The sequence below is a fragment of the Castor canadensis genome, chromosome 16 (assembly GCF_047511655.1).
Source record: "Castor canadensis chromosome 16, mCasCan1.hap1v2, whole genome shotgun sequence".
In the NCBI taxonomy this organism is placed as follows: Eukaryota; Metazoa; Chordata; class Mammalia; order Rodentia; family Castoridae; genus Castor; species Castor canadensis.
This window is the reverse complement of record NC_133401.1, coordinates 22,979,444-22,995,534: the sequence shown is the minus strand read 5'-3', so window position 1 is coordinate 22,995,534 and position 16,091 is coordinate 22,979,444. Positions and strand designations below refer to the sequence as shown.

General features: G+C 49.9%; 1 protein-coding gene across 1 annotated transcript; it reads right to left on the bottom strand.

Moving 5' to 3' along the window:
- Window positions 1–3,311: 3,311 nt before the first annotated feature.
- Etfb (electron transfer flavoprotein subunit beta) lies at window positions 3,312–15,982 on the bottom strand. Its single transcript, XM_020168592.2, has 6 exons — window positions 15,828–15,982; window positions 8,955–9,113; window positions 8,682–8,840; window positions 6,965–7,027; window positions 4,646–4,804; window positions 3,312–3,525 (listed from the first exon to the last, which is right to left on the bottom strand). The coding sequence occupies exons 1-6, from the start codon at window positions 15,882–15,884 to the stop codon at window positions 3,355–3,357; spliced, it is 768 nt and encodes a 255-aa protein (XP_020024181.1). The 5' UTR covers window positions 15,885–15,982; the 3' UTR covers window positions 3,312–3,354.
- Between the last annotated feature and the right edge of the window lie 109 nt (window positions 15,983–16,091).

Sequence of the window (16,091 nt, the reverse complement as noted above, 5' to 3'; positions counted from 1 at the left end):
CTGGGCGGGGAAGGGAGCCAGACCCAGTGGGAGGTGCCAGGGTCCCCAAGTCTGATCTGGTAGCTCAGCTGCCCACCCCACCCTGCTTGGCTACATCATTTGGTTAGTCCTGTCTGTGGGGAGGCTCAGCCTAATCCCTACAGTTCCCACCCTCATCGGGAGGTGGGGAGAACCCAGTGTTGGCAAACCTGTGGGGCCAAAAAGCCAGGAAGACTTCCTGAAGGAGGGGTAGGTGATGTTTTAGAGAGCCCCTGCCTCAGCTTCTTTCTTCCCAGCCTTCTGGCCTCTGGCCCACTGTCTTGCCTTCAGTCTCAGATGTCCATGTCTGACCCTGCTTCTCTTCTCCCAGTCCCCCCATAGTAACCTATTGTCCTCAGAACCAAGTCTCAATTTGTGTCTCCCACCCTGCCACCTCGAGAGAGACCCAGAGCTGGGTGTCTGTGTCCTACACCCCCTCACGAGTGCTACATCTTACCTCTAACCCAGCTCTCCTCCTGGTTCTCCATCTCCAGAATGCTGGAGGGAGAAGCTCTTTCTCCCCCTCACTGCCAGCAGTCTCTGAACACCCCACTCCTGCCTCCTGAATCTCTACCCTGTCCCCTCCTCTTTAGTACCCACTGCCCAGGCTCTGTCTTCTCCCTTCGGGAGCAGCCTCCTGCCAGCCTCCAGCTCCCTTCAGCCCACTTGGGGGTCTTTCTATATCTAGAGCTGACCTGGTTCAAGGTCCTGCCTGGCTCCCAGCATCCTGTGAGATGTCCTTAGTGGACCCACCCACCCCTCCCCTTATGCTGAACGTGCTGCCATTCCTATCCCATTTTTCGCTTCTCAGCCTCTGCCCAGGCTGTTTCCTCTACCGGAATGCTCTCACCCCCCCCCCCCCCAACCTGGCTAACCCACACCTTGTCCTTCAGGTCTCACCTTGTTAAGAATCACAATCATAATTACTATTTATGTTGCACCAGGAACCACGATAAATTCTTCTCATACATCACTGGGCTGAACCCTTCTACATACCCTCTAAGCCGGTGTCTCATCTCCACTTTACAGACCAGGAGCGTATGGCTCAGAGAAGTCAGGGACCTGTAGGAGGTTGCACAGCTGGAGGGAAAAGCCAGACTTGGGCCTTTGCCCAACTCCCAGTCCTTTAAGACCTGGTCTTCACCATGCTGATAATTGTATTAAGTATTTTGTATGTATCTGGTCTGATTCTGGAGGTGCTACATAAATTAACCTTTCAGAGCCCTATGGGAGAGGTGTGGCTCCAGTTGTAAAGTGCTTGCTTTGCAAGTGCAAAGCCTTGGGTTCAAACCCAAGTCCCACCATAAAAACAAAAAAAAAAAAAAAAAGAAAAACTATACTTGCCAGGGGCCAGTGGCTTACTGCCTGTAATTCTAGCAACTTGGGAGACTGAGATCTGGAGGATCAAGGTTTAAGGCCACCCTGGGCAAATAGTTTGTGAAAACCCATCTCCAAAAGAACCAAAGCAAAATGGGCTGGAGGTGTGGTGCAAGTGGCAGAGTGTCTGCTTTGCAAGCACAAAGTCCTGAGTTCAAACTCCAGTCCCACCAAAACAACCTATGGGGAGCCAAGTGCCATGATGCACATCTGTAATCCCAGAACTCAGGAGGCTGAGGCAAGACAATTTTGAGTTCAAAAGCCATCTTGAGTTACAGAGTGAGTTCCAGGCCCACCTGGGCTAAATGCTCTCTAAAAACCAAAATTAATTTTTTTAAAAAAGTTCCATCCCCCATGGATCTGACTAGGCTCTGTGACCACTAGGTCAAGAAGATACAGTGCTTCCTCTTTGCTTCTGATCCTAGAACAGTTCCTGCTTCTAGACTGGCTTATTCTACTTCCTGTACGGTAAAATACTCCATGGAACCAGTCCCTTGGAGAGGAACCATGGCCCCTGGTCAACAGTTCAACAGCCCTGGCAGAGGCCCCCGGACAATGGTCAGCTTGCGTCAAGAGCCCCAGCCAGCTGGCATGCCATGGGAGGGAGCAGTCTTGGACGCTGACCCTCTGGCCTTGTTTGAGGCACCCCAAGCCACACTGCACAGAGAGACCTGCGGTAGCACCTCCCCAAACCTCAAATTTATGGCCACCTGTTGTTTTAAGCCACTTAAGTTCAGAGTGGTTTTTTTATACTGCAAAAGGCAACCAGAACACAAGTATCACTACTAATTCCATTCAACAGAAACCGAAACCTAGGTTGGGTAGTGCTTGCCTCACCGCCTCCAGAAGCCAGATACTGGTCAAAGTTGGGATTTGAACCCAAGATCTCAGGACCCAGACCTGTAACCTTAACCACGACACCATGCTGTTCCCAGGTATCGGGCTTCGGGTGAGGAAACTGCTCAGAGACAGGATGGAATGCACCCAAGGTCTCACAACTGATGATGGTGAGTGTAAGGACTTTTTTTTTTTTTTTGCAGTACTGGGATTTGAACTCAGGACCTACACCTTGAGCCACTCCACCAGCCCTTTTTTGTGTTGGGTTTGTTCGAGATAGAGGTTCGCAAACTGTTCTCTGGCTTCAAACCTAAATCCTCCTGTTCTCTGCCTCCTGAGTAGCTAAGGTTACAGGTGAACCACCGCCCCCAGCTCAACATGAGGATTTTAAATCTGTGGGTCTGAACTGACTTTAGGACCCCAGGTCTTCATCCCCATGAGTCTTTTTGCTTTTTGGCAGTACTGCGGTTTCAATTCAGGGCTTTGCGCTTGTGAGGCAGGTGCTCTAACACTTGTCACTCCTCCAGCCCTTTTTGCTCTGATTATTTTGGAGATTTGGATAGGGTCGTGCTTTTTGCTCAGAACAGCCTGAACTTCAATCTTCCTATTTTACACTTCCTGTTGTCTCTAGGATGACAGATGTCTGCCACCACACCCAGTATTTTTCTGCTCAGATGGGGTCTCCCAAACATTTTTGCCCACACTGGCCTAGAATCCCAATTGTCCCCATCTCATCCTCCCTCGCAGCTAGGATTACAGATGTGAGCCACCTGGCTTTGGAGGGTACCAGGCCTTCTCACCCATTTCCACCATATTCCTCCAACACTCAACTTGGATGTCATCTCCCTGGGAAGCCTCTGTGACCCCACTGGTCAGGCCAGGCACCTCATCTGGGTTCCCAAGGGGCCCATGTACCTCCACACCCAGCACCAGCATCTTGCACTACATCTGCCTCTGCCAGAGTCTGTCCCCTGAAGTGTGGCGCCAAAGGCAGAGATGTGACTCGCTTGACTCCCAGGCCTCACCCAGGAGTGAATCAAAGAATGAATTTCCAGGGAATGAGGTGTCAGAAACATATGTTGAGAAAATCATAGTTTTATTGCTGAGTTTCAGGTAAGGGGCTCAAATCCGCCCCACCTCTTTCAGCTTGGCCACCAGGTCCTCAGTAGTCTCCACCTTGACACCGGCTGTGCGTTGAGGTGGATCCTCCACGCTAACCACAGAGAGCTTGGAGGTCAGGTCAACGCCCAAGTCTCCAGGTTTGATCACTTCAATCTTCTTCTTCTTCGCCTTCTGCACAAGGAAGTTATAGCTAGAGGGCTGAGAAGCCCTTGCCTGCCTTGCCTGAGGCTTCCTCCCCACAGTGCCATGTCTACAGAACTGTTTCATGGCTGAACTCTCAGGACCTCCCCATTAGCCGTGACCTGTAACCTCTCACAGGACCACACCTGGTGTGGACAATTCCTATTGGCTGGGATGCTCTGGAAGGCTCAATACTGCAGAAGTTCTACCTGGTGAACTCTCTGGAAGGGCCTCTCACTGGCTGCAAGGGACCAACAGACCATCCTTGCAGTAATGTCAAGGTGGACTTTTGGCTGAGATGACCCCCACTGAACCCACCCTACTGGCTGAGATGATGCACTGAACCCTGCCCATTGGCTAGGCTGACCCACTGAACCCAACCTTACTGGATGAGATAACCAGTGGGAAGGGTTCAGTGTATCATCTCATGGCCGCCATGCTTTGAGTCCTAGACCCTCCCCATTGGCTGAGATGAGGCACATAACCCTCCCTATTGGTTGAGATGATCTAAGGAACCTTCCCTTTTGAATGATATACTGAACCCTTCCCACTGGCTAGAATGTCTACTGAACCCTTACCATTGGCTGAGATGATGCATTGGCTCTTCTCTATTGGCTAAGATGACCCACTGAACTTTTTGTATTGGTGAAAATAACCCAAGGAACTCATCCTGCTAGCTGTGATGATTAGTGAAGCTTCCTGTTGGCCAACCAGCCCTCCTGGTGGGCCAAGATGGCCTACAAGACAACTTCCTGTTGGCAAAGATTACCAAGGAAGTCTTCCCTAATGAACCAAGATGACTGAACGCATCCTCTGTCTTTGGCCAAGATTTCCCAGTGAACTTATTCTACTGAGTGGAATGACAAGGAGAATGCCTGCAAACCTTTTCCATCGGCTGCCCCAAAGAGCCAACTTTCTCTTGCCACATCAGCCCACTGAACTCTCACCACTGGCAGAGATGACCCAGCAAACCCTCTGCTGGACAAGATGACCAGGCGATCACTTCCTTTGGATGTCATGTCCCTTGGGCCCCTTCTGCTTCCCATACAACCACTGCAGGGATCCTGGTCCACTCCCAGGCCACCTAGTGCACAGCCCGTTTATTCCTCACCATGATATTTGGCAGTGTGGCGTAGCGAGGCTCGTTGAGCCTCAGGTCAGTGGTCACCACAGCTGGCAGCTTCAGGCGTAAGGTCTCCAGACCCCCATCAATCTCCCGTTCTACTTTCAACTTGTCCCCCTCCACTGTCACTTGCGAGGCAAAGGTGCCCTGGGGAGGGAAAGGGGAGGAGGAGAGTGAGTAGGTTAGTTCAAGTCATGCACGGAGCAGTCCTCAGTGTGCCCCGCTGAGCAGTGCTCAGACAAGTGAGCCAATGAGAGGGCAAAAGATGGAGGTGAGCCAACTGGAATGTAGAACATGAAGATGATCCAATGAAAGCACAAAAGATGGAGAGCCGGTGAGAATGCTAAATAAAGACAGGGTGGGGGGGTGGCTAAAGGCAGAGTGCTTGCAGGGCATGCACAGCCCTGGGTTCATACCCAGCACAGGAAAAAACACCAAGTCACATTAGATGCAAAATTGGGATGAAAACATAGAAAAGGATCTTCAAAATCTAGGGGAGGGTGTCTTTACTTCCCTGAACCTGCCTCTCAGGTCTCTCCAACTTAATAACAGAGACCATGTAGTGTTAGACCTATCCTAAGTAATTTACAATCATCACATCTCCTAGAACCTGCTAGGTAAATGCTAATATCCCCACTTGACAGATGTGGGAAACTGAGGCAGCGACAGCCTGTGTAACATGCCCACTGTCTAAATCCAAAAGCTAGCTAGGTAAGGGTCCTCCACAGGGCAGACCACAGAACTTCAGGTGCTCACCTGGGCCCTTACTGCCCTCTGGAACCCCATCCTCTGGCCGGGGCCCCTTTGCTCTCAGTCCTGAACTGACATTTCCTCCCCTGGTGGCTGACTCCATCCACACACCTCTGCTTAACCAACTTGCTCTCCTTTCCCTTATTCCCTGGACAAATATTTCAGGTCACAGTTAGCACATCCCATAATCACAGCCTTCTCTAAGTGCCCCCCATGAGCCTGGCGCTGGGGACATACCGTGAACACCACCAACAGGTTCTCACTTTGGTGGGTATGTGTCCTAGCCAGAAACCCAGTAAACACCAAGACCAACGAGGTCGGGCTGAGACAAGAAGGAAAGTGAACACAGCCAGGGAGTGGAGGGGCAGCTTACAGAGGCTGGTCACGGCCATATATGCTACGGAGAAAATGAAACAGGAGAATGGTCTAGCACACTGCTGCCTCATCTGGTAGCTGCTGGCCACATGTAGCTACTGAAATGTGGCCAGTATAGCTGAAGAAGGAAACATTAGGCTTTATTTAATTAATTTAAATTTAAAAACTGATATTTGAGACCTATTATCATGACAAACATAGCAAATTACACACTGTAGCTATGTGCAGCTTCCTGTAGGTCAGCAATGTTTCAATAAAGATCTTTAAAAATAAAAACAAATCCACTCACTGGGTGTGGTGACACATGCCTATAATCCCAGCATTCAGGATATGGGAGCAGGGCTGGTAGAGTGGCTCAAGTGGTAGAGCACCTGCCAAGCGTGAGGCCCTGAGTTCAAATCCCAGTACTGCCAAAAGGATTTGGGGGCAGTATTGTAAGTTTGAGGTCTCCTTAGGCTATACAGTGAGACCCTGTCTAAAAAAATCAAAACAATACAAGCAACAACAACAAAAATAAACTCAGTATGGTTATTAGAAATCTTGTGAGTTTCTTTGGGACAACGTGGGTAAACATCTCAACATTTTTTATATTGGTTACATGTTGAAATGACAGCATTTTACATAAGATGGGGTTGAATAAAATATTGTGACAAGTAATTCTGTTTGATTTTTGTTATTGTTTGTGAGGCTCTGGGGTTTGAACTCAGGACCTCACGGTTGCCAGGCAGGTGCTCTACCACTTGAGCAACTCTGCCAGCCCCTGTTCCTTTTGTTTTGGGTTTTGTTTTGAGCCAGGATCTCACTATGTAGTCCAGGCTGGACTTGAACTCCAGATTCTCCAGCTTTAGTTCCCAAGTGCTAGGATTACAGGTATGCATCACCATGCCTATTTTTCTTTGCACTTTTTAAAAAAATAAGCTGTGGAAAATTGAGAATTTGCCCATGTGGTTTACCTTTCTAGTAGACTGGCATAAATGGTACTGGAGACCCAGGAGTAGGGGATGGGCAAGATAGGCCTCTCTGAAGAGCTGACATCTGGGCAGAGACCCGAAGGAGGGGAGTAAGAAAGCCAGGAAACAGCATTGTAGGTGGATGGAACAGAAAGTGCAAATGCCCTGTGGCAGGGCTGACTTTGAGGAATGAACCCTGGCCCTCAGCAGGTGCTCCCTGCTGCAGCCTCACCTGTGGCCAGTCCAGAAGTCCAGCTGTCATCTGACCTGTCTGATTACAGTCATCATCAATGGCCTAGTGAAGAGAGAGAAAAGACGGTTTGATGAATGATACAGCAGCTCATGGATCTTGCAGGCCCTCATCTACAATAGGGTTCAGCAACTTTTTTTTCTTTTTGGTGGGACTGGGGTTGAACTCAGGGCTTGGTACTACTTGCAAATCAGGCGCTCTCTCACTTGAGCCACGCCTCCAGTACACTTTGCTCTGGTTATTTTGGAAGAAGGGTCTAAAGAAGTATTTGCCTGGTCTGGCCTCGCTCGAACCATGATCCTCCCAATCTCAGCCTCCCAAGTAGTTAGGATTACAGGCATGAGCCAACAGGGTCCAGCCACAACAAACATTTTATATCATGAGCCACACAGTAAATATTTTAGGCTTTGCGAGTCATTTGGTCTCTGTCACAACTGTAGAGCAGGGTGCAAGCAGCCACAGGCAATAGGGAAATGAACGTGTGTGGGTGTTCCAATAAAACTTTATTCACAAGACAAACTATGCCATGGGCTATAGTTTATTGACTCCTGGTCTAGAATGGTCCTCTCACTGGCACCTAGAGATAAGCAGTCATTTGTCCAGGACATGTGGGGCCACCTGGCATCCTCTTTGCTAAATCTTCACTCTTCATGTAAATATTCACAGAAGCCTGCAGTAAGCCAGCACTGTGCCAGTCACCATGCGGAAACAGATGAACAAGATCTGGGCCAGTGAGAACATTCTATCCCCTGACTCCACTGACTAGCTCAGGGATGGGCACATGACTTGAGATGGACCAATGAGGAGTCAGCTCTGGGAGCTCCGCTGGAAAGCTTGGGAAAGAGTCTCTCTTCTTTCTGTGGGGGTCACTAAGTCAGTGGAATGTAAACTAGAGAGTGAAGCCCAGGACACAGAGGAGCTATCAAGTTGTGTCTGAAGTCCTTTTACATGAGCTAATAAATTTGCTCTGGACTAAGGTCAGTTAGAAGTGTGATTCTGCTTCCTGGGCCAAAGAGCATCACGACCAGTTCATCACAGCTGGAGGCTGAGGCCTAGGAACTGTCTCTGTCCACTAGGACAGGGAGGACATCAGAGTCCAGGATTCACCTATGAATGTCCCAGGCTTCAGAAGGTCATGTTGCCAACACCTGGGTCCCAGGACAACCCGGGACCCCAAGGCGCAGTCCCCCCACCCCTCCACAGGCCCTATCCTTTAGGCCTGTTCTCTGCTTAATCCCTCAGCCTAAGTTTACTGATTTGTACTCACTGCTCTGCCTTTGGTAACCTGTTTACTACTATTTGGTTTTCCCAGAGTTGGGCAGGACACTGTGACTTACCTGGATCTGTCCCAGCTCCTCTTCTCCCTGTGGCTGACCTGGCTCCCTGGAAACCGCCCCCAGACCCAGTCACGTCCTCACCTGCTCCTCCTCACTGTCCTTGGCCATGGCCCCAGGCCTCTGGTTTACCCACATGGACGAAACCACAGCCTCCTGAGCTCTAGTCTTCCCAAGGAAGACCTCAGTGGACCTTTCTGACACCCAGAGTGACCTCCAGTCTGTGTTCAAATGCTCAGCTAGGGCAGGTGGCCAAGTCCTAAGCTGCTCAGCCTGGGACATCTGAATGCCCAGACCCTGGGCCACCTGTAGCATCATCTTAATCAGGAATGAGGTGCAGTCAGGGAAGGGCTGGCCATACCTACCTGCTTGCCCACCAACAGCAGGTCCACTTTCTCCTTCTCTGCCAACTTGGCTAGGACCCGTGCCACCTGCAGAGGACCCAAGCGTTCCGCCTCTGCAGCTGGCACCTCCACATGAATGCCTCGGTCTGCACCCATGGCCAGAGCAGTGCGGATGGTCTCCTGTGAACAGAGGGGTTGGCTTGGCTCCTGACACCACAAGGACCAAGGAGCTTGACCTCCAGCCCTCCTCCCTCAGACCCAGGGGTCCAGGCCCCTCCCTGGGGCTCTGCATACCTGGCACTGCGAGGGGCCACAGCTGACTGCAATGACTTCCTTCACCAGCTTCTTCTCCTTGAGCCGCACAGCCTCCTCCACGGCAATCTCACAGAAGGGGTTCATGGAGTGCTTCACGCCATCAGTGACCACACCAGACTTGTCGGGCTTCACCCGGATCTGCGCAACAGAAGAGGGTACAAAGTCAGGGCAAAGCAAGACAGAAGGCCAGGGGCTCTGGGCCAACCCTCCCACAGGCTAGATGGGACAACAGTGACCCACAAAGTGGCAGGGCCTTGCTAGGGTGACTTATGTCTGGGGCCAGAGCTAGGCAACAACATGTTACCCTCTCATTCAGTCCTTCCTGATCACTGGTGACATTTCACATGCTTGTCCCACCCCTATCTCTATTTTCTGGTCTGAAAGACCAAATTCTCAGAATTTGTTTGCTTTAGCTCATGTAAATAATGCATTTTATGAAATCCCCAACTGTATTAGAAATACACCCCTTGACACGTGTATATAAAACCCCTACGTGTAAGCCTCCACAAACAGTACTCATCCTTACTACGTTTTTTGTTCTTTTGTTTTTTCTTCTGGTTTTGAACCAGGGTCTCCTCTGCCTCCAAGAGTGCTGGGATTATAGGCTTGTCCCTCCATGCCTGGCCTCCTACCCTTTTTTAAGCCAACCTTGTGCACTGATTTTACAACTCGTGGACAGTCACCACTGATCTGGAGAACACTGGCACAGAAGGCCTCCAGTGGCCAAACAGATGAGAAGGGTAAGCCAATCTCACATGCTTTTTTCCCCATGTGATTCATCTGTACTGAGCATCACCCTGTGCCTGGTCTGCCACAGACTCTGGGATCCTGCTTGTGAGAGAGGCAGAAGCATGAAAATTAATCTCTCAGCTTCCTCTGATTTGGCAGTTGTGCCTAGGATTTGAACTCGGGGCCTCGCGCTTGCTAGGCAGGTACTCTACCACTTTAGCTACTCCTCCGGCCGTTAGCTGCCTCTTAACTTCCTGTGGCTGCTGGAACCATTTGTCAGAAACTCATTGGTTTAGTCTCAGGGTTCTGAAAGCTGGAGTTCAACTTCAGCTTCCTGGGGCTGAGATCAGGCTGTGGGTGAGGCCCCTGAGACCACTGATGGCAGCTGCCAGGACTCCTTGGCTTATGGCTATTCCTTCATCTTGCAGGCCAGCATCTTCGCTTCTGACTTCAGGTGCTCTTCTCTTCTGCATGTCAAATATCCCTCTTGCTCAAGCACTCCTGAGATGACATTCAGGGCCCAGCTGTATACTCCAGGACAACCCCGTCACAAGAGTCATCACATCATCATGAATGCAAAAGCCCCGTCCCAAGTGAGATCTTCTTTAGGTTCCCGGCATAAGAACTAGAGTGGGCCTTTTTTTTTTTTTTTTCTTTCTTTTTTGCCAGCTAAAAACTTTCACTGATTTGAGGGTTTTTTTAACCCACTGATTTTTATTAGTGAATATTAATTGTACAAGATAAAAGGTTTCATTATGACATTTTCATACTTGTATATAAAGTACTTTGATCATATCTACCCCCCCATTGTCCTCTCTTGTCTCCCTTCTCCTTCTTGCTGACCCCCGTCCTCTTCCCAGTCCTCCTCCTACTTTCATATCTTTAAGAAAAAAAAGTCTAGAGTCTGCATATGAGAGAACATATGCCATATTTGTCTTAACAATATGATCTCCAGTTCCTAACATTTTCCTGCAAATGACGCAATATCATTGTTCTTCGTGGCTGAGTAATACTCCCTTGTGTGTGTACCACACTGTCTTTATCCATTCATCCACCGGTGGGACCTAGGCTGATTCCACAACTTGGCTACTGTGAATTGTAAAGGGATACATGAATGTACAGTGTCTCTTACAGTAAGTTGACTTTGGATATATGTCCAGGAGTGACAAAGCAGGATCATATGGTAGTTTTTTGAGGAATTTCTACAGTGGCTGAACTGACTCACATTCTATATAAGGGCTCCTTTTTCCACAGAGGGCCACTTCTGAGTTCACCCTGATGCTCTTGCCAGCAAACGGGGATGGTATTATTGCCCCCTAGGCTGTGTACAACAATAAACTGTGTTGTCTGAAGCCACTGAGCTGGTGGTAGCTTGCTGCAGTATCTACAGGGAATGCAGGCCCCAGGAACTCGGAGAGGAGCTGTGCCTTGTTCCTAAGGACTAGGGAAGAGTAAAGAGGTGGCTGGGGGGACTAGAGAGTGGCTCAAGTGGTAGAGTACCTGCCTAGCAAGTGAAGGCTCTGAGTTCAAACCCCAACACCACCAAGAAAAACAAAAAGGTAATTGGGTTTGCCCTGACTTTTTTCAAGGTCATTCTGGATTTGTGGTGAAAAAAATTGGAAAATAACAGGAGAGAAAGTGACAAAATAGGTGGGCGGCTGTTAGTCACTGAAATAAGAGATGACAGTAGTTCAGACGGCTGTGACAATGGAGATGGAGAAGTGAGCAGTTCAAGAGGACTCTGGAGGTGGAACTGATAGGCCTTGGAGCTTGACAGATGGATGAGAGTCAAGGTCAAGTTAAGTGTTTCTGGTCTGTTAATCCAGATGAGCAGAGGATAGCAAGTTCAATTCTGGGCCCTTTGTACTTCAGAAGTCCTTGAGATATGCCCAGGTGACCTGCCATCCTTCCCTTTTCCCATGTGGCCACCAAAGGCACTGCTGGCACAGACCCAGGGTAACAGCCTGGGCCAGCGGGGAACATTAGGACATTCCTTTTTGCTATCTCCCTGTTCCTTTTCTCTGGGACTAGTGGGTGGGATGGTTATTTTAACACTAAAAACAAGATTCACATTTAAGAACTGAATAAATGTGCTTTTGGAAATAGAATTGAAGCAAGCACCAGGTATTGGATCCACGTTTTCTTCACCAGGAACCTTCTAAGTGTAGCATACATTGCCTCCTGTGTTCTCAACCAGGTTCAATTATTAGCCCATTTCACAGGGGAGAAAACTGACCCCTCAGAGTCACGGTCCCCTCTGCCTGAGATGCTCTTTCCCCAGGCGTCCTCCTCTAGATCCCTCGTCCCTCACCTCCTTCCAGAGCCACGCTGTGTGAAATGTGTCACTCACACCCAGACCTGTTCCCCCTTACTGTTTAACTCTCTATGGCATCAACACCCCCCCACAAACACACCATGGCATGTTGTACTAATTTGCATTTGTCATCTACTCCCATCAGAACACCAGCTCCCAGAGGACAGGGCTGTCTGTTTTGCTCACCACTCCATTCCCAGACCTTAAATGGTGCCTGCACATTGTAGGTGTGTGGCAAACATATGTCCAAAGAATGAAAGAAAAAAGCCTCAAGCTGGGTGTGGTGGTGTATGCCTGTAATTCCAGCACTTGGGAGGCTGAAGCAGGAAGGCGGCAAATTTGAGGCCAGTCGAGGCTACATAGGACAACTGGGGCTACACCATCTCTGGGCTGAAGGAGTGGCTGCAGCAGAACACCTCCCTAGTAAGTAAGCACAAAGCCCTGGGTTCAAACCCCAGTATTAGAAAGAAAGAGAGAGAGAGAGAGAGAGAGACTGGCCTACAAATGTAACACATTAGGACTGCACCTACCCATCCAAACACTTATTCACCAGAATGGAAAATAACCACAAAAACCCTCTCTTTGAAAAGCAAAATAGAAGACATAAATTTTCAGTAATCCTAGCTTCTTAGGAGGCTGAGATCAGGAGGATCAAAGTTTGGGCCAGCCTGGACAAATAGTTCTCAAGACCCCATCCCCAAAATAACCACAAAATACCAAAATGCTGCTCAAGTGGTAGAGCACCTGCTTTGCAAATGCAAAGGCTTGAGTTCAAATCCCAGTCTCACCAAAAATAAAGAAAAAAAATCCCAAATTATGAATAGGAAATTGCTCCAGTCTTGCCGGGGGTTAAGTAAGCTCCATCAGATTCATTATCAGTATGTTATCACTGAGTTGCCAAAAACCTATTAATATCCCTCTCTCCTTCCTTCTCTTACTTTTTGAGTAAGTTGCTACATAAACCTCCATTACTGGTATTAACAATGGTAACAGAGTGAGATCTGAGTACCAGTCAACACTGACTTTGTGCTTGTGTGCCAGGCACTGATCTAAGGGCTAATTTAGTCTTCACTAAACCCAAGGAAAGGGTACATCCATTATTCCCACTGTGCAGAAGAGGCAAGTGAGGCTCAGAGTAGCTAAGTAATTCCCCCAAGGTTGCACAGCAGGCAGCTGGTCCTGGAGTCCATGCTCTGAAGCACAGTGTACTGGCTAAGACAGTGTGCCCACAGTGAACACACCAGACAAATTCTCTTCCCTACCAGAGCTCAAGTTCTAGAAAAAAAGTAGACAAAACGTTAAAGCAATAAGTAGTAAATTACACTGTGAATTACTAGGAGTATGGGGGGATAGAATAAGGAAGGGATAGGGACTCTGAAGACTGTGATTTTAAGTAGGGGGGGACCATGGAAGGCTTCACAGAGGTGATCTTTGAGCAAAGACTTGAAGGAAATGAGAGAAGTGAGAGATGCTGGGACACAGGTAGGTCAGACCTGGCCCTCCCGGCAAGGGACAAGTCTGCAGCGGGAACACTGGGGTAAACAGAGGACCGCAATCCAGCATGTGGGGAACTGGTGGAGCAAGCCCTGGGGGCCACAGGAGGCCGAGGACACACAACAGCTTGATGGTGGGTGGTAGGCTTTCTAGAGGAGGTTGGTAGGTAGGGTATAAAATAATCCATGGGTCACTATCAGCAGGACAAAAGACAGACAGGAAGTGGGGTCTGGAGTAGGAGGGGACCCAGGAAGAAGGAATAGCTTGGACAAAGGCCTGAGCAAGAGTAGCCTGGTCTAACATAGAAAGTGGTATGGTACAAGGCCAGGTGCCTGTGTTGGGAGGCTGAGATCCAGAGGATCCCAATTTGAGGACAGTCTGAGCAAATAATTCTCAAGACCTAATCTTCAAAATAACCAGAGCAAAATGGGCTGGAGGCCCTGGATATAGGAAGACCTCTAAAGCTGCAGAAGGATGGGCTGGAGGGGAGACTGGGAACCAGAGAGAAGGATGGGGTGCAAGTCCAGACATGAAGACAAGGCCTAAATGGCTGGAACCATAAGGATGGAGAGGAGATGATGGGGCAGGAGGGACAGGGCTGAGAACTGCTGGGAGGAGGATAGGAGGAAGGAGGGGGGAGGGGAGGAGGTAGGAAGGGGGTAAAGATAGGGGTTAGGAGGGAGGATGGTACCTGGGTTTCGCCTGGTGATTGGGTAGCCAGCCAAGTCTGAACCACTAACATGCTTTCAAGCAACATCAGCAGACCAGTCCAGACAGGATGAAAGGAGTGGGCCCCGGTAGTGTGGGAGGGGAAAGAGTACCCACACTCAGGAAAGGAGCAAGGAGTGGAGCAGATACCAGACTGCATTCACACTTCTGCTGTCACACTTCTGTCTCACTGAACACACCGCAGGTGCCCATATGCCGGGATCTACGCCAGGCAATGCTGGGACCCCATCTGAGTCAAATATAGTGAGGGAGACAGAGCTGACCCCAGACATTCCAGGCCAGGGAGGCCAGGGCTGGGGCAGGGGGCCACAGGAGTCCAAAAAAAGGACCCTGGGGAACAGGTAGTCAGAAGTAGGGGCAAATCAGGAGAGTTGGGCCCCAAGACTCCAAGAGAAACGTATCTCAACAAAGGCTGGGGCCAACAAACGTCATATGCTGCGAGGTGTGTTCTCAGGACTGTGGAGTATAGACAGACATAGCACAGAGGCTGGGGCCGGACTTGCCTGGGTTTCGAATTTCTCTGCTGCTTATTAGCTGGGTAATCTGGCAAGTCACAGAACCTCCACAGGCCTCAGTCTCCTCATCTGTCCAATGGGATTAGTAGTAGAGGGTAAAGAAATGAATTAGGACTGGGTTAATCTCTGTGAAGGACTTAGGGGTGCTTCCTGGCACATACTAAGTACCCACTTCAATGTCGCTCATGTTTTCAAGCCTGAGTCTCTCTCTCATACCTGCCCACCTCCCTCCCCAAGCAGGCAGGGACAATGTTAATATCATCTTTGTGGCTAGGTTTCACCCACACTGAGGCCTCTACAGTGCCAGGCCCTGTGTTGGGCAATGTTGGAGACACAGAGTTAAGCTCCAGTCTGACAGATGGACAGACATGAACAGACAATCTTCAGTCAAAACTGGCCTGGGGAGCGTGTCTGATTCACTTCTTCTCATGCCAGCTTCCCTCTGGGAACAAGCCTCAGAGACACTGTTCCCCAGCTGTCACTGAGAATGTGAGCCATTCCCCAGCTCAATCAAGTTGACCTTTTGAACTTTCCTCTCTAGCAAACACACATCTCCCTTCTTTCCTAGCTACAGCCTCCTCGTTCACCCTGTGGCGATGAAGGTGAAACAATTTCTGGGTCCCCAGGCACCTTGTCTGACCCCCATTATAGCACGACTGGGGTGCCGTAAGAGTTAACTGAATGCAGCCTAGAGGGCGATAACTTGGATCCTGTGCAAAGCCCAAGTTCGACAGCAGGACTTGGAAAGGGTGGATAGGAGTCTCGGCTCTGCTGCTCCCTAGCTGAGTGAGCTTCTGTGCCTCAGTTTCTCTGTGTGTTAAACAGGAGCTACGGCTCCTCCTGCCAGTAAGAAACAGAAAAGGTAACTCGCTCAGCAATTACCAAAAGAGTCCAAGGAAAAGGGAGGGGGTCTTGACCTCAGAGGTTCACAGCTCTTGATCTTTGCCCCAGGTGTGACTTTGACATGCGGGGAAAGGGCGCCAGAGATCAGAGGTTATATAGTGTGTGCTCGTGATCCCGGAAGCACCTGGCCGCGGGTCTCAGGGAGGTGGGAGAGGGGGGCCCGGTCACCTTCACGGCGAAGTCGATGACCCGCTTGACAGCCACAAGCACGCGCAGCTCCGCCATCTTCCAGCCGCAGCCACGCGTGGGGTCAGCCCGCACCCTCTGTTCTCTCGCTCGGGACACACCGCCCCCCCAGCCCCGTCTCCTCTCTCTGCGCCTGCGCGCCGCGCTGCCAGCCAATCAACCGCCCCGCCAGAGAACCAATCAGAAAGTCAGAAGTTGGGGAGGCGTGGCACGCAGGTCCTCCAATAGGAAGCAGATCTCGGGGGG